Source organism: Girardinichthys multiradiatus, chromosome 15, assembly GCF_021462225.1.
Source record: "Girardinichthys multiradiatus isolate DD_20200921_A chromosome 15, DD_fGirMul_XY1, whole genome shotgun sequence".
NCBI classification, from domain to species: Eukaryota; Metazoa; Chordata; class Actinopteri; order Cyprinodontiformes; family Goodeidae; genus Girardinichthys; species Girardinichthys multiradiatus.
The window spans coordinates 12432838-12457588 of NC_061808.1; the positions used below are offsets into that span (position 1 = coordinate 12432838).

At 37.6% G+C, this 24751-nt stretch overlaps 1 protein-coding gene across 1 annotated transcript in view; it reads left to right on the forward strand.

Annotated features, from left to right (window-relative positions):
• The window catches only part of enpp1 (ectonucleotide pyrophosphatase/phosphodiesterase 1), a 52644-nt gene that overhangs the window by 17090 nt on the left and 10803 nt on the right, over positions 1-24751 (forward strand). The window contains exons 3-15 of the mRNA XM_047387709.1: positions 6743-6800; positions 8817-8914; positions 8991-9070; positions 11514-11633; positions 12438-12547; positions 12641-12706; positions 12792-12864; positions 14610-14718; positions 18096-18227; positions 18332-18363; positions 18501-18628; positions 19810-19879; positions 20798-20885. Of these exons, the coding sequence (XP_047243665.1) occupies positions 6743-6800; positions 8817-8914; positions 8991-9070; positions 11514-11633; positions 12438-12547; positions 12641-12706; positions 12792-12864; positions 14610-14718; positions 18096-18227; positions 18332-18363; positions 18501-18628; positions 19810-19879; positions 20798-20885 (1164 nt within the window). The remainder of the gene's footprint in view (positions 1-6742; positions 6801-8816; positions 8915-8990; positions 9071-11513; positions 11634-12437; positions 12548-12640; positions 12707-12791; positions 12865-14609; positions 14719-18095; positions 18228-18331; positions 18364-18500; positions 18629-19809; positions 19880-20797; positions 20886-24751) is intronic.

A 24751-nucleotide genomic window follows, 5' to 3' on the forward strand; every position in this document is an offset into this window, starting at 1 on the left:
TCAAAACTTAGAACGGATTTTTCTAAACTGAATTTTCAGTCAAAAAAGGAGGTTTTAGAGAGGGGAAGACCAACTCCGGAGCTGAAAGATCTGCTTCAAGCGAGTGGGAGAAAAGTAACGCTATCTTTTAACCTGGAGTTATATACCCGAAAAGAGTGTAGAATACCCAGATTTGATTTGGCAATGAATGGGCAAATCAGACTGAACATTAGCGGCCACAATGCAAAGGTGAGGGAGAATTTAAGAGATTTTAAAAGACATTGATTAATGCAATCTGTTTCCCTGGACTTCATATACATACACTTTTGTTTTTCTCGTTATTGTATTGTTGAACATTATGGAATTAATTAAAGCATAGTTAAAAGCTTCTAAATATTTAAATGTTTCAGTTAAGGTCAAATTAAAATATAGGCCTCTATTTTGAGTTCATATATTTTAACATCTAACCCCAGAGGAGTATGTGCCTCACCAGTCATGAACGTCACCGCACGTCACTGTAGTGTTTCAGATCATTTTAACACTCCAACCACATTGTAGTACAAGATAATATAACACAACATACAGAACATGAAGTAACATTCTCTTTTTTAATTTTACAGAAGCAGAAACATTTGTTAATAATGTTTCATAGTAGGATCCAGAAATAACGTCATGTCCAGATAACTGTACTTTATCAAAATCAGTGAGTCACCTAAACTTGGAAAAAAAACTGTTGGGAAACTGGTAAGTGCAGAATGACCTGAGGAAGACTTCTCGAAAGCAGAAGCAGTTGATTAAAGATGTGGTTTAAGACTTCCCAACTATTTTGTTTTTTATTTACTTTTAAGTTTGATGCAAACAAATGATAAGCAAAAAAAAAACACCATTCAATCACACTGTTACGTGTTGAAGAATGTTCAAATTACTTGATAATAACAATAGTCAGGTATTTGCTGCAAAGTAGCTCTAAGAGATGACAATTAGACCACGAACCAAGCAATAAATACAAAGGATGTGTCTATCCCACCTGGTAAATACCATCCCTACTGCGAAGTATTTCGGTGGTAGCATCATGGTCTGCAGCAGAAACTGGGCCACTAGACAATGACCACAAGCAGACAACCAAGATATCAAAGGAGTGACTTTAAGTGCAGTCTGTGATTGTCCTTGACTGGCCCAGCCAGAGGCCAAACTTCAATTTAATTGAACATCTCTAGAAAGGGTTAAAACAGGCTTCATATAGAATTTACCCCTGCGACATGACGGAGCTGGAGAAGATCTGCAGAAAATAATGGTGGAAAATACCCCAAAACAGTTGTGCCAAGTGTTAAGAGACATACACAAAAAGAGTTGAGGCTGTAATTGCTGCCAAAAGGAGCTTCAGTAAAGTATTAAGACAAGGCTGTGAATACTAATCTATGTGCTTTTTTCATTTTTGTTTTATCAGAAAGTATTCTGTATAGGATTTCTGGTATACCAGCGTTTTTTTTATGAATCTCTTGCAAAAAATGTAGGAAAAGCAAAGCATTGTTAACACTTTCCAGCTGCACTGTAAATGACCATTTTACAGGGGAAATCAGCTATATGCTTCACTTGCCATAGATTGGTAGATTGATAAGAATGCATTAAGACTTTATGCACACAACAGATTGTAAGGGTAAATATAATGAGATCATATCAAGGGTTTTTATGTTAATTATATGTGTTGACATAAATGCCAGGAGGGTATAAAGATTTAGCTTTCTTTGTTCTTTAATTGTTTACTTTCTTAACATTCCACATGCAGGCATCGACATGCTTCTGATTTTCCCTTTCTAGTGGCATGGGTTTAAAACTTACTCAACTGTGAATCAAATCCTTTTCCCCTGATTGCATGACTCTATCACCTTGTCTTTGGAGCAATCTGTTATTTGGGTTCTGTTTAGTACACTGGGGAGCTGGTAGAGTAATATGTTAAAGATCCAGACTGGCATTTTAGAGCATCAGCATTGCTGTAAGATTTATGAGAAAGAAAGTATTTAAAGTTAATCCTGAAAATGTCCCACACTGGATCCTTTGGAAACTTAAAACAGGGAGTATTTAGGGAAGAAGAGAAGATAGGTCAGGTTACCAAGAAGCTAGACTCCCTCGTGGGCATGCTGTCTCAAGTTAACCCCTCGGTAGTCACGCTTTTTTTTTTTACATCCACTTGTGCAAAACGTGTTGTAAACTTGATTTTTCCATGAAAGAGGCTTAAACACAGGCAGCAGCACCATTTGCTGTTTTCATTGCACACTGGCACAGCAAAACACCCCTCCTGGTATTCTAGGGCAGCAGTGGTGAATGTGGGCAGCAGTCCTTTAGGGAGGGGTTTTCCTTCCACTGTGGTACTTTTTCCTCTTGTTTTTCCTGCCCGACAAACTTAAAAGCCATATGGTAAGAATGGGGTCAGATTTTCCACAAACCCAGACTCTTGTTTACGTGCTGTCTTCTACTTTTTTCTTTACGCTTCTTTCTGGATGTTGACTTTGGAAACAGATGAAGGGAAATGAAAAATAATCAGAGGCTTCTCTACAGATGGGGGCTTTGTGGTGTGTAAAATGTTGAGCGTGGGTTTTCCTGTGAATTTAGAGAACACAGCAACTTGTTCCCCTGAGACACTGTATCTCTGTGCTCCAAACCACAATGCTGGCCTCGAGGCGGTGAGGAGGGGCCTTCTCACCAGCATGATAAGACTCTTCTATTGCATGTCCTGTCAGCAGTACACTTGACAAATGTATTAGTTGTTCGGAAAAGGTGAAGGAGCAGGCCGAGAATTTCCTGGCTGGTGTCACCTTGTCTGTGGGAAAGACCTTCAGAATGTTTTTTTCATTAACAGTGGCATAACCTGAAGCAGGATTTGTCTTTAGCTTGCACTTTCAGCCCTTTGAAAACTATTCATACCTTTTAAAGTTTTGCACATTTGTGTCACATTACAATCACAGACCTTTATGTTTTTATTGAGGTTTTATGACGTAGACCAACACAAGATATTGTATATCTGTGAAGTGCAAAGAAAATACTACATAGATTTCAAAATGTTATGCAAATAAAAATCTGGAAAGCATTGTATGCATACATTTTCGGCTCTCAATAGAGTTCTCCAGTATATAATTCAATCTCAGTATAAAAACAGATATTCTGTGATGGACTCAGAGGTTTGTTAGAAAATAGTTTTGAACAAACAGCACCATAAAGACAAAAGAAACACATCAGACAGGTCAGGGGTAAGGTTCCAGAGAAGTTTTAAGCAGGCTTGTGTTATAAAACCAAATCTCAAAGTTTGGAAATCTCACAGATCACTGTTCCAAACATAATCTGGAAATGGAAATAGTTTGGTACAACAGCAGACCTACCAAAACATGGCCATCTACCTAAACTGACAGGTTGTGCAAGAAGAACATGAATCAGAGAAGTAGCCAAGAGGCCCATGCTGTAATAACTCTAAAGCAGCTACAGAAATCAACAGCTCAGGTGGGAGAATCTGGTGGCAAAACAAGTATTAGTCGTGCCCTCCACAGGAATGGCAAGACGAAAGTCATTATTGAAGAAAGCCAGAAGAAATAATTTTCCCAGAAGCCATTTAGCAGATGCAACAAACATGGAAAAAGTTGCTCTTGTCAGATGGAACCAAAATAGAAAATGTTGGCATACTGTATTTGGCAGAATACCAACACTCCACATTACCCTGAACATAATGTACCCACAGTAAAAGCATGGTGTTCGCAGCATCAGGGTGTGGTGCCACTTTTCTTCTGAAGGAACAAGGAAGCTGGTCAGAGTTCATGGTAAAAGCAGGTGAAGTTAAATACAAGGCGATTCTGGAAGAAAACCAGTTAAAGACTTGAGTTAGATCAGGGTTATCAAACTTCCATCCTTAAACCAGTGGTGTCCAACCTCCATCCTCAATTATTGTTTTCTGGTTAAAAACACCTGAATCAAGTGAATGTGTCTTAGCACACTTTTTTAGACGTTGAGGACCTGCTGAAGAGCTAATTCATCCATTTGAATCAGCTTTGTTGAAGCAGGGACACATCTAAAAACGCAGGACACTGATCCTTACATTTGCATTAGAATAGTCAACACAAAATACCTGAATCGAAGTGAGATTCTGTGGCCAAATTCAAAACTGCTGTTGACATACACTATATCCAGCTAGTTTGACTGAGCTTGAGCTATTTTGCATAGAATTAAAAAGGTAGCAATCCACCTTTTTCCATTTTGAAAAGCTTATTGTAATTCTGGCTGCTTTGCAGTCCACTTTGACTAACCTGCAGATGCTACCAGGACAGTGCATTCCCCTTCCCGGAGAAGCATGGTTTGGGGTATCTCCATGTGACTTCATTGTGTTGACTGTCACAAAAATAATAAATTAACTTAAAGTGGGATTTAAAGGCTGAATAACCTGTTCACATCAAGGTTAATTTAATCCAAAAGTGAATATGTAAATACTCTAAAAAACATTTAATCTACTGGTTATTATTTGGTTATTGCTAAAAGACAGCCAGACAAACATTTATTCACCCTTATCCATTTATTGTGAAGTAGGTGTGTCCAAACGTTTGGCTTAAACTGCATTGGTTAACTTGTTGGATTTCACTCATGTTGACACACTCTAAGTAATAAAGGTTTGGTCACAGAACAGATTATAAGTGTTTGTGTAAAGTCAAATGTAGTGTGTGCTCCAGTTCAATGACATCTCCTTACTGGTAGTGAAGTGAGTTTGAAAGCATGTCAGTTTGGACTCTATGAATGAAGTGAACAAGGTGTCTTTTGGGGATCAATGAAGCAAAAATTATGTATGAAAAGAGCTATAAATTGTCACGATGTGGTTTTGGATCGGACCAAAATGCAGACAAGAGCTCGGCAGCCGCATCTTAGTAATTCTTCAATTTATTTATAAAGGACAAAAGTCGTAGCAAAAACACTGCAGGTATGAATCAGAGTCAGGATACAAGGACTTACAAAGACACTGCAGGTACTCGAGGCAAAAACGTAGCAAAGACTTCCAAAGTGAAGCAAAAACAAAGCATAGACATGGTAGGGAACAGGGTTGTGACGAACACAAAGAACCAGCAACAAACAATGACACAAAACCAATTAATATACTGAGGGATAACAAAGGGTAAGTAATCAGAGAAAACAGGGAACAGGTGTGACAAGGAGGCAGGGAAGCAGAAGGATCAGGTGAAACAAATACAAAGACTGAGGATGGGCAAAGTAACTAATAAACAGAAACACAGACCAAGCAAACCTATAGACAAAGATAAATAATAAAATGGGGAATAAGAAAACTATAATAATCATGACTAAAATAAACAGAGAAACTAGAGGGAACATAGGAACAACAATAACAACCTGAGAACAAACAAAGAACCATAAAGAAAACCTAAATACAAAAGTAAACAAACCGAACCACACTGACTGAATTAACTGGAAAGGAAACAGAAAATAAACTAGTAAACAAGAAGAGTGCAAAGAGACAAATAATAAAACGCAATTAAACATAAAGATACTAAAGAGAAATAAGACTAGAGAATCCAGGGAAGACCAAGAACTATAATAATTACAATAATAATAATAATAAACCATACAAAGTAATAAGAAAACAACCATAAAAGAACTTAAGAAGTAAACACTAGAAGGGAGAAGAGGGAGAAAAGAAAACATGATACAAAAACCAAAATAGAAACATCTAAGCAAAAGGTAAACAAACACAAAGCCACAAACAAAGTCCAAAAATGTCACTCCATGACATAAATATCACCTGATGAAAAGGTACATTGGTTTAGTTGAAGAAGAAATAGTTTCCACTTCCTAAATTAGTATTCAGATGTTTTCTATCATATGTAAGCACATTTGTCCACCGCAGAATCTGGCAAGAAATTGTGGTCCATTTTCTTTCTCTGTGCGAAGTCTGTTTTTGCTCAAATGTTGCACAAAGCTGTGGCTCTTGTTTTTTGTTTTTTTTTGTTCAGATAAAAAGAAACAAAATCACCAGAAAAAAAAAAGCAAGGATTTTTTCTGGCTTTACTGGAAGCACATGAACTCCTTTGTTTCTCTCTAACTCCAGATATCTTGTTAATGCAACAGGGAACCAGGTTTTAGTACTCCTATAATCCTGGGGGCTCCAGGGAATCAGCCACTGGTAGGGTCTCCCATGGAGGGTTTACACAAAGACCGATTTAAAGATCTCAATAATGCAAGACCGCAGTACTTAATGAACCTTATCAGGATCTTCAGGGATGGGAAGAAAATTGTGCAAAGAAAACTGGTTCAGAAGATCCCTTTTTCTGTATGCTCTAGTCTTATAAAAAGATTAAATGTTGTCCTTAAGTGTTATTATTTGCAAAGTTATTTCTCCACAAAGGACTCTGGAAAATCTTGAGAAATATGTGCAGAAAAGAATGAAAAGAAGACTAATTGCTGTCCCATTGGCAAAAAGGGGTATCACAAATTTTGCTGTATTGGTCATTCTTAATGCCAGAATATTTGTACACTGAATAATATGCTGAAATTGAAGGTTGTATTTCCTAAAATTCTTGACTCTTTTATTGATGATATTAGATTATCCAAGATGAATATTTTAAGGCTTTTTATTAATATGAACTATGGGTAAAATACAGTAGGTGAAGAGGGCACTATAAATGTTTGTGGTCTTTCTTTGACAATAGTTTGAAAAAAAAATACTTTAAATAACAATTAACGTAATATTTTTCATTGGTATTGTTTTTTTTCTCACCAGGAGGGAGACTTTGGGAGAAAGAGGCAAAGGAGGTCCAGGAGCGACAGTGTCCACATGAGTAATGAAATTTCACTTGGCCAGTTTTAGAACACACCACTTTCTTTATAAGGGTTAATATTCTTCTTGGTTTGTTGCCAAAAACAAAGTTACTCAGCTGTGTATCTTGATTTTATAAGAAGATTTTGGTAGGAAGATAGCGGTGAAATTTTAAACTGTGACTACAGAGATAAATGGTGACATTTTTCAGTAACCGTGGCAGTTCAGTTTGTTGCTTTTTAAACAAGTGTAACTAAACCACAGGCTAGGCTTTCTTTTTTTTCCGATGGTGTCTTTTTATTTGGATAAGTAGTTGTCTCTATGGAAACTGGGTTAATGACTTTGACTAATCAGGCATGTGTTTGTGAGTAATGTCCGTGTGTGTTTCCATGAGATAAAGCCACATACAAACATAGAGTGGCCCTCATTCTACTGTGAATGAGTTCACTGTATCTATTAGCAAACTATACTTTTATTTTAGGGTGTGACTGCTTATTTATCCTCTAAGGTAAAAAGGTCCCAATGAGAAATGTTCTGCTATGACTTACGGTGCTTTTTGAAGAGTAATTTTAAATGGGTAAGCAGTGCCATAGTTCACTAGTATTGAAAATTGAAAGAGTCATTTAGGTGGTATGAGATCTCATCTACCATCAATATTCCCTCACAGACCTGAAAACTTGAACCTATTGGGAATATTTTCTGGACCAAACTCAGTGCAGCCGTCTAATCCTTGCAACTTTGAATTTATTTATCTATTGTGACATTGCATCATGCCAGTCAGCTAAAAAGTTAAGAAAAATCAATATTTTGATTATTTCTTCATTGGGGAAAACAGATGTGACTTTTGCCTATTGCTTTGAGCCATTGGCTTCGAGCCTGTGCAACGACCTTTATTAATCTTCCACCTTGCACAATGGGAAGGACAAAATCTCCTAAACTCACTGTTTGAGCAACAAGTGCCATCTTGCATCATACAGTCGACACAATGTGCTTTGGTCAGATGAGTATAGATTTTGGGTTTTGGCAAAAAGCACTCCAAGAAAAAGTGAATATGTGCAAAACCACCTTATGGCACTGGTAAGTTGGAGGATTTGTGATGCGAAGGGCCTGTGTCTCTTTCAAAGGCCCTTTGTTAAATACCAGGAAACCTGAAACTTTGAATGCAAATTTTATACAAACATAGACAGACAGACGGCAGGACAGACGGCCGGACGAACGGACTTACACTATAACACCATAGAGGGGAGGTGAACATCTGTCATTAATTGAGTTTTTTCTATGTGATTTCATAATAACCACACTGTACTCATTAAGATATATATTAATGGATGCCTTTCTACATAGATGTTCACAGCCTGAGGCTTTAGTCATGGTTTTATTCTAGGAGTGCATAGTGTACTCAGGCTGCAACAGAGCAATACATCCTTAATGTGAAGGTTGTCTAAACATGTTTCCATCTACGGATTGATTCCAGCTTCTTCAATAGAAATCATGCTTTGTTGGCAATGTAAAGGTTGTCTTTTCACAATGCTGGTTTATTTCTTACCTTTCTTGCTGGTTAGCATCTGAAAAGACCAGTTGCTACAAATAGGCTGCCAAGGGGAATTCCCACACCTGTTTCCTCTGCACCATTAAAAATATACTATTATTATAAATTTATATTGAAACAAGACTGTTAAGGGCTGCACGGTGGTGCAGTTGGTAGCACTGTTGCCTTGCAGCAAGAAGGTCCTTGGTCCGATTCCCGTCCGTGGGTCTTTCTGCATGGAGTTTGCATGTTCTCCCCGTGCATGCGTGGGTTCTCACCGGGTACTCCGGCTTCCTCCCACAGTCCACAGACATGCCTGTTAGGTTAATTGGTCTCTCTCAATTGCCCCTTAGGTGTATGACGACCTGTCTAGGGTGTACCCCGCCTCTCGCCCATAGACTGCTGGAGATAGGCACCAGCTTCCCCGTGACCCACTATGGAATAAGCAGTAGAAAATGATTGACTGACTGACAAGACTGTTAAATGAGTCAGATATCTGCCTTTGCCAAGTTTTTCTAGGCCTCCTCTCCTCCTCGTGTCCTTGGACGGTTTCCGAGCAGAGTACCTGAAAGATCATGGGAGTCGGCTGCCCATCATCAACAAGCTGCGTAAGTCAGAGAAGTGATCGTCATCTCGACTCTCCAAGGTTTCTTCATGATATCACTAACAGTTTTTGTGCTACAGGAAAGGATGGAACAACAACACCTTACATCAGGCCTGTTTATCCCACAAAGACCTTCCCCAACCACTACAGCATTGTGACTGTAAGTGTTTCAGTTTGGCATGAGTTAATGTTGTGAAACTTATCGTGTTGAGGTATCGGTAAAACTGTAAAAATACTGAATGTACAATATGCATTTAGGAGAATGTAGTTATTAGATATGATCTGAAACTAGTTTGCATTGATTCTCTGAACAGTCTGCAGTTGTTTTCTGCTAATGGCTTTTTATGAGTGATGAGTAGATGCAAACAGTGTTGTTAGAATAGATGTTTATTAGGTTACAAATATGTTTTACACCTTCAATGTCCAGTACAAAGTACTGATAACATCCAGTACTGATAAATAAGTGTGCACACCATTAAATTAATGCTTTCATGAAGCACCTTTAAATTCAACTCCATGATTCAGTCTTCTTGAATATCCACCCAAGTATAACAATCATGTTGAATCTGATTAACCTAAAATAAAGTTCAGCCGTCCTGGTGGGTATCGGTTTCCTGACATTAAGTCATTTGTATCTTTACCTGAAGACAGAGGTTACAAAGAGGGTAACTAAGGGTCAAAATCACTCTTTGTTCAAAGGTTTGAGTCAGGAGACGACAACAAACAATTCCTATAGCATTATATATGTCACTACAAACACCCAAGAAAATGTTCAATCAACACATAAAGGGTGATCTTGCCTTCTTACCAAACCAGTCTTGTCATTTAATTAAATGGAAACATAATTATAATTGTTTTATTTTTATCTGCTAAACAATAAACTTAACATGCAATATGTTTAAGAAATTGACAAAGTAGTCAGATTTGTAAATGTATCTTAAAATTTAATGTTTTTTTTTTTACATTTGTCTTATTAAAAGAAAAAATATAACATTTACTAATTTGTACTATATTTCAATTTTTATTATGGTCCAATGTGTGGTCCCCGGACCACACATTTGACTCCTCTGGAATAATTCATGTGAAATTGTGGTTGAAAAGTCAAATGTTTAAAGATGCCTACATAAGCATTGATACTGATATCTAAGTGTTTGAAAGGTGGTGAGGGTTGAACAAATGAGTTAGCCTATCTTACTTTGTTTGTTTAGGTTGACTTTGCGTTCAAAGTTTAGGTTGACTGTCTCTTTGTTCAAATGTGACCCATTGCTTAATTTAGTCACATATTCAATCATTTTATGGACTGAAGACAAGGACTGACCAATATTAATTATTATGATTATAGTAGCCTAAAAAAGATGCACATGCATGTCCAGAGTTTGGAGGGCAGTGATGACATATGGGACAAAGGTAAGACAAAAACTATCAGGGAGGTTCTACACTTGACAACAATCTTTTGTATCTGTCATTCGTCTGGACTAGAATAGAGTTGCAAACAAAGAAGCTACCTCGCCCAAAGAAATCAAACAGGGCAGTTCCAAACATCAGTATGTTTTAACCAAAAACCTTAAGGTTTCTGCTACGATGCTGAAATCAAGAGGAATTTACTTTTTTAGCATTGTAGTGAGTCCAGGTGTGCTCTAAATCAACAAAATAATGGCTCCACCAGAAGATCATTACGTTTTTGGAACGGTTTAGCCAGAGTCCTGAACTAAGTCTGACATAAGAACCTGTGGGGTCACCTGAAGAGGGTTGTGGACAAGAGATTTGGAGAACTTTTTTAAGGCAGAGTAAGCAAATATTGCCTAGCCAAGTTGTGGGAGGGTTATTCATTTATGACCTAATTTTATTTCAACCTGCCATATTAATGGGTGTGTTGTCTTAAGATTCACTCTATCGACCAAATTGTTTTTCTGACGTACGACAAGGGTTAGTAACACTGAATAATGGACTCAGAAAGGTAAGAACAGCTGGATTAATCTTTAGAAATACATCACTTTAGGTGTCTAAAGTCTAAAAGAGAAGGCAATCAACAACATTTTTAACCAAAATATGTCACCAACAGGTTACATATTTTGAAGTTTACAAAAGGATAATATAGCTTTAGATTCGAGGTGACTCTGCTTTAGTTTTGAATCTGAAGAACATAACTTTAAAACATTGCTTTTTCCAACAGCTATTTTTTCACTGTGAGCTTCAAGGCCCATTCCCTTACCATAGTGTCTGAAAGTCATTACTCCATTGAAGCTTAATAGCTTACATGTGAATGGAAAAAACAATCAGCTGAGAGCTTTTTTAAGTGGATTCCACCTCTTTCAAAAACAGATTATTCAAGTTAACTTTTAGTATTTCCAGTAATATTTTGGCTGGGGTCAAGTCTGCTAATATGTAATTGTTAGACCGCAGAATAAAAAGAGCACAAATATCAGCATGAAATGCACTGGGAGGAATTAAAAACACATTGCAAGGGCCTTTATAGAACAAAAAAGGCCTTAATCTGGTGTGGAGCTTTTTATTTTGAGAGAAACAGGAGCGAAACTCCTGCAGCTGTAGTTTTAAAACAGCTCAGTGTGACTGTGTGTTGATTTGACCTCCCGCTCCTGCAGGGTCTTTATCCCGAGTCCCATGGGATTGTAGACAACAAGATGTACGATGTGACCCGAAATGCCTTTTTCAGCTTGAAAACGGAGGAGAAATTCAACACAAAGTGGTACCAGGGAGAACCGGTGAGTAAATATGTGTACGAAGGTGAAATTTCAACCCTTTCGTTCTTTTAAGGATAAAAGTATGATCTAATCGATAGTCTAATTAAATACAAGATCATAAAATAGATTTGAGCAATATGTCTTTTGAATGTTATTGTAACATCTGAAAGTCACAATGAGTTGCACATAGTTTACCCACCCTGTCTTTGTTGAAAACCTGCTGTGATTCATATAAAAGTATCTCCCTTCTTGCATAAGAAAGTTGTAGGATTAAGTTTTCATCATGCTGTAATTTGCACTCCTAGTTGCAACCTTCCTGTTAAAATTATGGATTTAGCTTGTGTTAAGTGTCGGCCTATGAGAGCTGCAAGTTGTGCTTGCTTAAACACTTTGTGGTTCTCACTGAAACTTCAGGCCTGATAATTCTTATTTCTCTTTTGTTTGACAAGTTGCTCCTCTTCACTGCCTTATGTGCACTAGCTTTATGACTTTCCAAAAAGGGGAATAATGACCCAACTGCTGATCAATTTACTGCTACAAAATGAACATTTCAGTCTTGACTACCCAACCTCTACAACAAAGTCTATATGCCAAAACATGTTTAGAGCCCAACTGTATAAATAGAACGCTTCTACCTGCAGATAGAAACTGATTTTTTAGATTTCCATGAGATTTCTCAAAGATTGGAGAGATGAAATTTCTCCTTATGGCTCAAACAGAGCCAAAAGTAGCAGAAACCCTCTCTTGTTTGTGACCATTTTCTTTGCCATAATTAAAAAAAGATGCTGTTTTTTCCTTTCTTTTTTATCCTCTTATGTTCTTCAGGTATGGATCACTGCCATGCAGCAGAAACTAAAAACAGCCACTTTCTTCTGGCCAGGTTCCGATGTAGCTATTAATGGCTCCTTCCCAAATTTCTACAAGATGTATGATAAGTAAGGATGAACCTGGCTGTGTAAAACGTGCTTGTCAGTTTTGTCGCATATGATATTGTTGTATTGGTTCCTTCATAAAGTTTTTGTGTGCAGGAGCATTACATTTGAGAGCAGATTGAAAACATTGTTCGAGTGGCTCAGTTTGCCCAAGAAGGAAAGGTGCTGCTTATTCCTCATTAAAATTGTCACTAAAAAAGAACTAAGTCATACAAACCATATTTGGTTATTGTGTTTCTGATTTTAGACCTGACTTTTATACTCTGTACCTGGATGAACCAGACAGTACAGGACATAAGCATGGCCCAAGAAGTCAACAGGTGAGTTACTTACTAAACCTGCCAATGTCAGCCGGTTGTTGATTATCCAAATGAATAACTGGTTGTGATTATACTGGGGCTGAATGCTCATGTGCTGCATCACAATATCTTCCCTGTTGTCTATAGTGATAGCAACTGTTCCTCTGAATGCATCACTTCCTCCTAGCTCCGATTATGACTGCACAAGAAAAACAGCCTTAGAAAGTTTTTCCAACAATTCAAGGTATATTTATTTATGACCTGAATCCCTTCAGTAATACTTTTTAATAGGCCAGGTCTAGACCATATAATTTATAATACATTTTACCACTACATTCATTCATTGAGCAATCCTACCTGTCCACAGTGAGATGAAGGTTTTATGGCCGCTCTAAGACCATAAGACCGTCTCATTTATGTGGGGTGGCTGGTAACTAGTTTCTTTTACTTAAGTAAGTTTTTGAAAAAAATTATTTTCTAGTTGTAGTTTTACTGCACCATACTGTTTACATCTACTTGAGTAATGTTATTTTGAAGTAACACTACTCTAACTAGGGTACAATCTGTTGCTACTCATCTTTAGTAACTTCACTTAAAGAAGATCATAAAGTGAGACTTTTTCTTTGTACAAAAGCTTCAGTTTTTATTGGTATGTTCTATCTGCTGAGCCTGTCGTGGCAGTCGGAGGTCAAATGATTATACAGTAAAATGGATCTACCGCCACTGAAAGCACGCTGTATACTGTCACTGTTGTGGCAACATGCTGTTTGTAAAGTATTTGTTTGTATCGTGCTGACTGTAATGCAGTCACAGGACAGTTTATTCACTTTGTTCTGAATCTAAGTGTTGGTCTAAATGTGACCATTTATTGCAGCTGTGTAAACCCGCTCTGGAATATTAGAAAAATCCATCCTTTATTTGAGTTGATTTATTCACAGATGAAAAAAAATCCCACATTATTTTCAAAAATGCCTGTGGTATAAATGTAACTAAAATGTATCTAGAAACGTTTACTTAGAAATCCATGACTTTCTGTTTCAAAACTGAAATAGTTTTTCCTGCCTTTTATTGGTGATGAATTATGCCAAATTATAGCTGGCACTGTTTAAACTATTTAACAGCTTTCTTTTTCTTTCTTGTTAACTTCTGCCATTGCTTTGTTAAATTTTTTTCTTATTTAAACCTCTCAAAGTTTATTACTTGAAAGTGTTTCGATTTTTTTATGCTACAATCCTTACCAGGACTTCCTGGAAAAAGACATGCTGTGTCTCATTGGGACCTTCCTAGCTAAATAAAAGCTTTATGACACAAAATCTGCTTTGTCCATTTGGCATCTCAGTCCACAAAGTTGAACACTATTGAAAATCAATGGGGTGAGCTGAGAAGGAGAACATCAGAGAGAACCTACGACACCGGATAATCTTGAAAGATTGTTTAAGATGGTCAAAGAAATGTTCCCCTACTGGGAAAGGAGGTTGTGAAAGGTTTTAACAGTAGATATACCAAAAACTTTGGAGAGTGCTGTATCTTTGATATTAAAATGTTTACTTACAATCACATAAATGGGATTCCTCTTCTATGAGGCATTGTTAAAACAAATCTTTTTGGTAGTTTTTCTTACATGTTTTCCACCTCCATTTATTCTAGAAGTTAAATCTTTTACTGCCATTATAAGAAAAGTGCTTTAGGCTGATTATATTTGTTCATGTCGTCATTGCACTGAATTAAATCAGCTATTGATTCTTTAAGGGCTGTTGTTCCTTCAGGTGCTTGATGCCTTGGAGAAGGTTGACAACATTCTGGGTGAGCTCATGGATGGACTTTATACAAGAAACCTTCACCAGTGTGTCAACATAATGATCGTATCTGACCACGGTGAGGGGACTGCTGTAGACCGTGTACATAGTACTGGAATGGAGTGTACAAACTTACAGATAACTCATCACCAAATTAAATTACATATAGAGTTGATTTTAGAAATAAAGATACATGACTTCAGTAAATATTGCAAATACATTATATACAGTGCCTTGCGAAAGTACTCGGCCCCCTTTAACTGGTCAAACTCTTGCCACATTTCAGGCTTCAAACATAAAGATAAAATTCTACTTTTTGTGAAGAATCAACAACAAGTGGGACACAATCATGAAGTGGAATGAAATTTATTGGATGTGTCAAACTTGTTTAACAAATAAAAAACTGAAAAGTGGGGCTTGCAATGTTATTCGGCCCCCTTGCGTTAATACTTTGTAGCGCCACCCTTTGCTGCAATTACAGCTGCAAGTCGCTTGGGGTATGTCTCTATCAGTTTCAACATCGAGAGACTGAAATTCTTGTCCATTCTTCCTTGCAAAACAGCTGGAGCTCAGTGAGGTTGGATGGAGAGCGTTCGTGAACAGCAGTCTTCAGCTCTTTTCACAGATTCTTAATTGGATTCAGGTCTGGACTTTGACTTGGCCATTCCAACTCCTGGATACGTTTATTTGTGAACCATTCCATTGTAAATTTGGCTTTATGTTTTGGATCATTGTCTTGTTGGAAGATAAATCTCCGTCCCAGTCTCAGGTCTCTTGCAGACTCCAACAGGTTTTCTTCCAGAATGGTTCTGTATTTGGCCCCATCCATCTTCCCATCAATTTTGACCATCTTCCCTGTCCCTGCTGACGAAAAGCAGGCCCAAACAATGATGCTGCCACCACCATGTTTGACAGAGGGGATGGTGTGTTCAGGGTGATGAGCTGTGTTGCTTTTACACCAAACATATCGTTTTGCAATGTGGCCAAACAGTTTGATTTTGGTTTCATCTGACCAGAGCACCTTCTTCCACATGTTTGGTGTGTCTCCCAGGTGGCTTGTGGCAAACTTTAAACGAGACTTTTTATGGATATCTTTGAGAAACGGCTTTCTTCTTGCCACTCTTCCATATAGGCCAGATTTGTGCAGTGTACGACTGATTGTTGTCCTATGGACAGACTCTCCCACCTCAGCTGTAGATCTCTGCAGTTCACCCAGAGTGATCATGGGCCTCTTGGCTGCATCTCTGATCAGTCTTCTCCTTGTTCGAGATGAAGGTTTAGAGGGACAGCCGGGTCTTGGTAGATTTGCAATGGTCTAATACTCCTTCCATTTCAATATGATTGCTTGCACAGTTCTCCTTGGGATGTTTAAAGCTTGGGAAATCTTTTTGTATCCAAATCAGGCTTTAAACTTCTCCACAACAGTATCTCGGACCTGCCTGGTGTGTTCCTTGGTCTTCATGATGCTCTCTGTGCTTTGAACAGAACCCTGAGACTCTCACAGAGCAGGTGCATTTATACGGAGACTTGATTACACACAGGTGGATTCTATTTATCATCATCAGTCATTTGGGACAACATTGGATCATTCAGAGATCCTCACTGAACTTCTGGAGTGAGTTTGCTGCACTGAAAGTAAAGGGGCCCAAATAATATTGCATGCCCCACTTTTCAGTTTTTTATTTGTCAAAAACGTTTGACACATCCAATTATTTTCATTCCACTTCACAATTGTGTCCCACTTGTTGATTTTTCACAAAAAAATTGAATTTTATATCTTTATGTTTGAAGTCTGAAATGTGGGAAAAGGTTGAAAAGTTCAAGGGGGCCGAATACTTTCGCAAGGTACTGTAGATGGTTCAAAAGAGGTTGCCCCTACTGCAGGGCAGTGATAAAAATGAGGTGGATATGTTAGAGTTAAATGGGGAAAAATTAGTTATCCCTATCTCGCAAGGAGGATATTTTTAAAAGAAACATTTCTATGCGTATCTGGACACCATATGTTTAGCCCTATAATTACACAGTAGAGATCAATGTTTTTGAGTGTGCGGAGCCAGGGCGGTGCCCAGCGATCCCCATCAAAGAGTTTTTTCCAAAAAAGATATAAATTTTAATGCACTGTACTAGTTATCAGTCTGGAGTTTGTCATGAAACACACAAAACAAGATATACTCAGCAGGGTTCACATGCCCCACCCAAAATACTGCTGACAGTTGTGGAACTAAAAATATGAGTGTGCAAATTGATTCGAAAAACATTCATTGATGTTTTTTTATGTGAGGTTCTGTAGAATTTTCATATGTAGTCAGTATCTAAAGTGTGTTTATAGCTGTTCAAGAGAACAACAGTTTATAGATTTAACCCCTGCATTATATCGTCTGTACATCAACTAGATATTTATGCTGACAGTTTTCAGGAGATTTCTAATTTTACTATTTTTACAGACAAAATGATTGGGGATGAAATTTTAAACAGTTTTTAGCATCTCATAATAGCAATGAGCGAGGTTCCTGTTACACAAACACAACCATCAGTATTTGTGTCTATTCCCTAGAGAATGTAGATCTTACACTAAGATTTCCAAAGACTGCATATATTTACAGATCTGGCATGTTCCGTATAAAATAGAACAATGTTACTATATCACTTTTATTCATTCTTTTATTTATTTCTAGGTCACTTTGACAAGGCGGGTATGAATTAACGTCCTGTAACTGTTGCAGCAACTAAAATTAACAGCCAACATGCTTCGGTATATGGAAGCAAATTATTTTATGAGATTTATTTTTCAAAATGTACCCCAGCAAATAGATACATTTGCATTTTCTTCTTCACGACAGCACATTTTATGACTGCCCAGAACTCGTTTTCGAGTTCTGGGGAGTACTTTGCGGGCAGACCACGAAAACAAAAAAGCAATATCTGCTGTGTTTTCTTTTTGATTATGGCATAAAATGTGCAGTCGTGAAGAAGAAAATGCAAATAGGATGATTGATTACTAATTTTATTTATGGGTCAAATAATGCAGCCACATTCTTAAAATGAAAAAGCATTTCTGAAAATGCTTTTTCATTTGAAATATGGTAACGAATTGCTTCCATATCGGTAGACATTAGTTCCCTCTTAAATAGCTTTTTCTGTGTATCCAAGCTGAGGTCATTTATCTTCAGCATGTGAGATTTACTGAATGCAAATAAAGACTAAAAATCTACTTCTAACTATTGCTTAATGACTTAAAAGAGGTCACTTTTACATTATAACAGGACACTTTGAAACACAGGAACTATTTCAAATCATGTAGTAATTGCACTATAACACCATAACAATACCGCGGATGAATCAGACATACATATTTAAGGAACAATAATACACTTATAATCTATTTTTATTATTTAAATTATTTCTCAGAGGAGTATGTTGGTGACTGACTTTCTTACAAAATGTTTGCTTCAACAGGAATGGAGGAGGCTTCATGTGAAAGGGCAGCTTATGTGTCAAATTATCAACAAGACACATCTGACTTTACCGTCATCCAAGGTCCAGCAGCTCGCATCCGACCAAAGCGCCTCCCAGAGGATTACTTCTCTTGTGAGTTCCTGTCTCCTGTCTTCCCTTCCCCACAGCTTTAAAGATCTTTGGGTTTTAGTCTGAAATCAACGTGCCTCACATTGCCTTTTTGTTTCTTTCCTCAGTCGACTATGAGGGCCTTGTGAAGAACCTGTCGGTATGCCAAATATTCCAAACGTGACGTTTGTGTTGACAAGAAGATTGAAAAATTATCTGCTTGTGTGGCTTCATGACAAACAGTCCCCTCCTCTCTCTGCTGTGTGTTGATCCTCTCCGTCTGTGTGCATTCTGAAGTGCAGGGTCCATGACCAGCCAATGAGGCCGTACCTCAGAGAAAACCTCCCCAAAAGGATGCACTTTGCCAACAACAAGCGCATAGAGAGGGGTCACCTCTATATGAAGCAAGGCTGGCAGGCAGCACTGTAAGTGCCAAGTGACCAGAAGATAATCTCACTCCAACGCTGGAGTGAGATTATGTTGATTACTTAAAATAAGCTGCAGTCCAATGAAATGTCTATTGTGCAGGGGTTTAATGAAGAAGTCTGTCTGGTTTGGATATGTTTAAACTTTGCTCCAGCAAAAATAATAAAAAACATATTCATTATTACAGTTATAAGAATGTTTTCCAGTTTGTTTATTGTTATTTTGATCACAATAGACAGACCTAAGCAAGAAATAGAAAAAAACTGATAAATTAAATAGAGTTTGTGTTATCTCTATAATATAGTTTTATAATAATATAAGAATACTAATAGACCATACGATTTTTATGCTACTGTTCATGAGCTAACACTGGAAGTATACCAAGCTGACATTAACTAGCCTATCTGCTCAGGCAGCCAGCCTGCAGATGTCACCTTTAGTTTTAAAATTTTGAATGTTCATGTTTTTCACCACTTAAAATATTACCAAACAGCCGAATCTGTATTAGGTGTAAGCGAGGGAAGAGTGTATTAGCCTTCTTTCAGGCAGCTGACAGGCAGCATGCAGCTAAAGGTGAGGAAAGACCTGTACTGCACAGTCTCTGGTATCTCATGAAAGATTTTTCATCCACTTTTTAATAAGACACCAGTATGAAGTAATATTTTAACACTTTTATTTATAACGTTTTGTAACTTGTGTTTATCGTCATACATGTAACCGACCCGTGCCTTTGATGCAGTATGTAAAGGTATAACAAAGCAAATTTTACTGATAAAAGATAGTGAAAGGTTTACATTGGTGCACAATTTCTTTTTCAACAGAAAAACAGTTCTTGCTAACTGGCATGTTCAGTAGTGGAAACGTCACATGATGGATAAACTGTATGCAAAAATCTTTTACAGTAACTAATAACAGGAACCATGTGTGATGAATGAAGCATGTTGGAGAGGAATAGCACAAATCCTTTGATGTGCAGCGACCCTATAATTGTGGTGAATTGCTTTAAGTTGTACAAAAAAAGCCACTGACTTGACAGACACAAGATACCTCCCTGTAATATGCATAACCACTGTAGATGATGATGTTCAATATATTCATTTATTCAGTATTTCCTCTAATTCTATTGATTTTATGTCTTTATTTCTTTTTCACTGTTTCTATCTAAATGTATTTTCCCCAGTGAACAAAAGGACATCAAGTATTGCATTGGTGGTTTCCACGGCTCAGACAATCTCTTCACCAACATGCAGGTCAGAGGAAGGAAATATGTGTGTGTTTGCTAAAGACAAGGACCTTTTATCATTTAATTTTTAGTTTTCAAGAAAACAGGAAGTTTTTACATTAAGCAGTTGATATAGGAGAGAAGATAAGAAATATGTTTTTTATAATTAGAATATAAAATGAACTGTCTGGACATTTGAGACATGAAACAACAAGGGGCAATAACAGTGATTTGAAAAAGCTGCGTTGAATTAGAGGGACTTTAAAAACATGTATCCCAAGTATTTTTAACTGTGCCCACAAGTATTTCTGTTTGTATCTTACTGTTTGAAAATTAGATTACAAGCATCCGTTTCACCTCTGGTTTCTTTTGCAGAAATTTGCATGCAAGGATAGACTGGGTAGGAGGAAATATTTGGACAAGCCTCCAATAAAGCCTTAAAAGATGACTGAAAACTCGGATGATCTGGGAATTACAATAATTACAATTACAATAATTGCGCTTAGTATGCGATGTTTCTCACTACCTAAATACTGAAAGATTTAAACTTAAAACCACAGTAATCTTAGTCATCACCCTGTCTGTGTCTGAATGTTTGTCTGGACGAATCATGCGCTGGAATTTTATTGCTTACCTGTTTAGTAAAAAACAAAATTGTTTCTTTCTCTGCAAACATGCTGATGTTCTCATTTAGTATAGAAACCTGTTTAGGTTTGGGTCACTTTAGAGCTTGACTTCATTTAAACATTTACGCATGAACTAAATATGTGGATCAGATCTTTGACGTCTTGATGTTTACAGAGAGCCTAAATAACACTTTGTAGTACGCAAACTGGTAAGCGTTGTTGCTTAAAAGCTTAGTTTAGTTTACATCATCATGTGTTGAGAATTTAAACAGTGTGAAAAGAGATGAATGAACATGTTATGTATTTCCTCCTTTTTCCAGGCCATCTTCATTGGTTATGGTCCAGGATTTAAAACACACTCAATTGTGCCCCCCTTTGAAAACATTGAAATATATAATCTCATGTGTGGTAAGTGACTGTTTAAGTTAATTTTCTTTTCCTTGTTGTTGGAAGTTGTCAAATTATTGTGATGTAGGATGGATAGATGGACTGGACTTTTAATAGGGTGGAGCCAAAAAACGATTCTCTCAATTCACTGATCAAGGTCATGAGGTATGGAGCTTGACTGAAAGTATGAGATCCTGCATGCAAGGAGCTTAAATGACCTTTTTCCTTAGTGCTGTTAGCCTAAAAGATGAGATGATGAGCTCCATCTTCTAAACGGAGCTTGATTGATGATCAGGACTATATATCCCTTCTGAATGACACAAAATGAGCCAGATCTATTATCTCCGCAAATAGTTCTTGGACTAGTGGAAGCCGATGGATGGATGGATGGATGGATGGATGAATGGATGGATGGATGGATGGATGGATGGATGGATGGATGGATGGATGGATGGATGGATGATTTAGATGATTAGATCAGGTGTTGTTTTGTGAAATATAATATTTGGTGTTGGTGAATGGATTTGGTGAGACTTGAGAAAAGCGATAATCTGTTTTCATGTAAAATCCTTATCCATTCATAATAATAGATGTGTTTCTTAAACAAACCAAAAGTTAGGCCTTAAGAGCAAAACATTATGATGAAAACATTTCTCCTTCATTTATTACAAATTTAGATTTGCAATTAAAGGACCTTGTTAATAATGTACTTGGCTATTTCTACACACTGCTAAAACATTACTTAAGAGACTGTAGTCATGTCTTTGTATAAAAGGTTAATGTGTAATGACACCTTCTGAATGAACCTTTATGGTTAGTGACTACTATCCTAAACAAAATGCGTCTCTGGCACATTTTAAACTGACTGACCTTAAAAATATATCCCCTGCATAGCTTGTAATGGGTTTTGTTGAAATATTTTACTACTAAATGTTTTTTTAATGCTTTAATCTCAAAAAGAGATAGTACACAATGTGTCTGCAATATAAAAAAGTTAATTATCTGCTTACATTGTTGGTTAGTTTTTTTCTTATTTTCCTTCTCTGTTTGGTTTGTTAAACAGCTGTTAGTCTAAGTTATGACAACATCCAGCTAACTGACACATTTCTGAACCGGAAACAGATGCACATCTTTAAACTTCAGTTGCTGTTCTGCTTTCTAAAAAAGGTCAACAGAAGTAAAAGGAAATTACACCAACCAAACAGCAGTTTAAAATAACAACCAAGTCAGAAGAAATGAATATTGTAGAAATGTTGGGCTTATTTAAATATAACTATGCGAACATCAAAAATAAACAGCGTTGTGACAATCAACCATTTTCGCTTTTTGTCATGTTACAACCAAAAATAGATGGGGTTACAGATCAATGTTAAGTAGTGCAGAGTTGCATAGTGGAAGGAAAAAGATGCAAGGTTGTGAGAAAATGGTTGCCTCTTTGCCGATTACTTCAGTTTTGGCTTTTCTTCCTCACATTTGCTTATTCAGAACATCTGAAACATTTTGATATCAGCAAAGATAACCTGACTAATAACAAAATGCAGTTTTCAAACAATGATTAAGGGAAACAAGTTATCCAATCCAACTTGACCTAGATAAGTAATCCCTACCTTCTTAAATCATGAATTAAATGTGATTACCAACTAAAGTTGAGTGCCAGTTCTCCAGCCACACCCAGGTCTAATTATCACCAGACCCGTAGAAACAAGAAATAACTTAATCAGAACCTGTCTGACAGCATGAAGTGTTCTAAAGATCTTATAATGCAACACATCATGCAACAGATGAGAAATAAAGTTATCAACATCTGCCAGTTTCAAAGGGGTTACACAGCTATTTTAAGGCTTTGAGACTCCCATTGAATCACAGTGAGAACCATTGTCCAGATAATATGGAACAACAACAATACATCCATGAGAACAACAAACGAACAACACAACAACTATGATGATTCAATGATAAGGACAAGACTGGGCATAATCAGCATCTATGAGAGAGTTCTAAGGCCAAAAGAACACAAAGGCTTATCTGCATTTGCCAAAAATATCCTGATGATGTTGAACGTTTTAGAAGATGTGCATCATAAAATCAACACAGCATTTCAGAAAAAATAATATTATATCCAATCAAACATGTTGCTCCTAATGTGATGACCTGGCGCTGCTTTGCTGCCTCTGGACCTATCCATCCACTGTCTATACCTACTTACCACTGAAGGGTACAGGTCCTTCTCAAAATATTAGCATATTGTGATAAAGTTCATTATTTTCCATAATGTAATGATGAAAATTTAACATTCATATATTTTAGACTTATTGCACACTAACTGAAATATTTCAGGTCTTTTATTGTCCTAATACGGATGATTTTGGCATACAGCTCATGAAAACCCAAAATTCCTATCTCACAAAATTAGCATATCATTAAAAGGGTCTCTAAACAAGCTATGAACCTAATCATCTGAATCAACGAGTTAACTCTAAAAACCTGCAAAAGATTCCTGAGGCCTTTAAAACTCCCAGCCTGGTTCATCACTCAAAACCCCAATCATGGGTAAGACTGCCGACCTGACTGCTGTCCAGAAGGCCACTATTGACACCCTCAAGCAAGAGGGTAAGACACAGAAAGACATTTCTGAACGAATAGGCTGTTCCCAGAGTGCTGTATCAAGGCACCTCAGTGGGAAGTCTGTGGGAAGGAAAAAGTGCGGCAGAAAACGCTGCACAACGAGAAGAGGTGACCGGACCCTGAGGAAGATTGTGGAGAAGGGCCGATTCCAGACCTTGGGGGACCTGCGGAAGCAGTGGACTGAGTCTGGAGTAGAAACATCCAGAGCCACCGTGCACAGGCGTGTGCAGGAAAAGGGTTACAGGTGCCACATTCCCCAGGTCAAGCCACTTTTGAACCAGAAACAGCGGAAGAAGCGCCTGACCTGGGCTACAGAGAAGCAGCACTGGACTGTTGCTCAGTGGTCCAAAGTATTTTTTTCGGATGAAAGCAAATTCTGCATGTCATTCGGAATTCAAGGTGCCAGAGTCTGGAGGAAGACTGGGGAGAAGGAAATGCCAAAATGCCAGAAGTCCAGTGTCAAGTACCCACAGTCAATGATGGTCTGGGGTGCCGTGTCAGCTGCTGGTGTTGGTCCACTGTGTTTTATCAAGGGCAGGGTCAATGCAGCTAGCTATCAGGAGATTTTGGAGCACTTCATGCTTCCATCTGCTGAAAAGCTTTATGGAGATGAAGATTTCATTTTTCAGCACGACCTGGCACCTGCTCACAGTGCCAAAACCACTGGTAAATGGTTTACTGACCATGGTATCACTGTGCTCAATTGGCCTGCCAACTCTCCTGACCTGAACCCCATAGAGAATCTGTGGGATATTGTGAAGAGAACGTTGAGAGACTCAAGACCCAACACTCTGGATGAGCTAATGGCCGCTATCGAAGCATCTTGGGCCTCCATAAGACCTCAGCAGTGCCACAGGCTGATTGCCTCCATGCCACGCCGCATGGAAGTAGTCATTTCTGCAAAAGGATTCCTGACCAAGTATTGAGTGCATAACTGTACATGATTATTTGAAGGTTGACGTTTTTTGTACTAAAAACACTTTTCTGTTTTTTGGTCGGATGAAATATGCTAATTTTGTGAGATAGGAATTTTGGGTTTTCATGAGCTGTATGCCAAAATCATCCGTATTAAGACAATAAAAGACCTGAAATATTTCAGTTAGTGTGCAATGAATCTAAAATATATGAATGTTAAATTTTCATCATTACATTATGGAAAATAATGAACTTTATCACAATATGCTAATATTTTGAGAAGGACCTGTAGATGGAACCATGAATTCTGCTCCTCTGACCATCAGTTCATGACCTTAAACTTGACT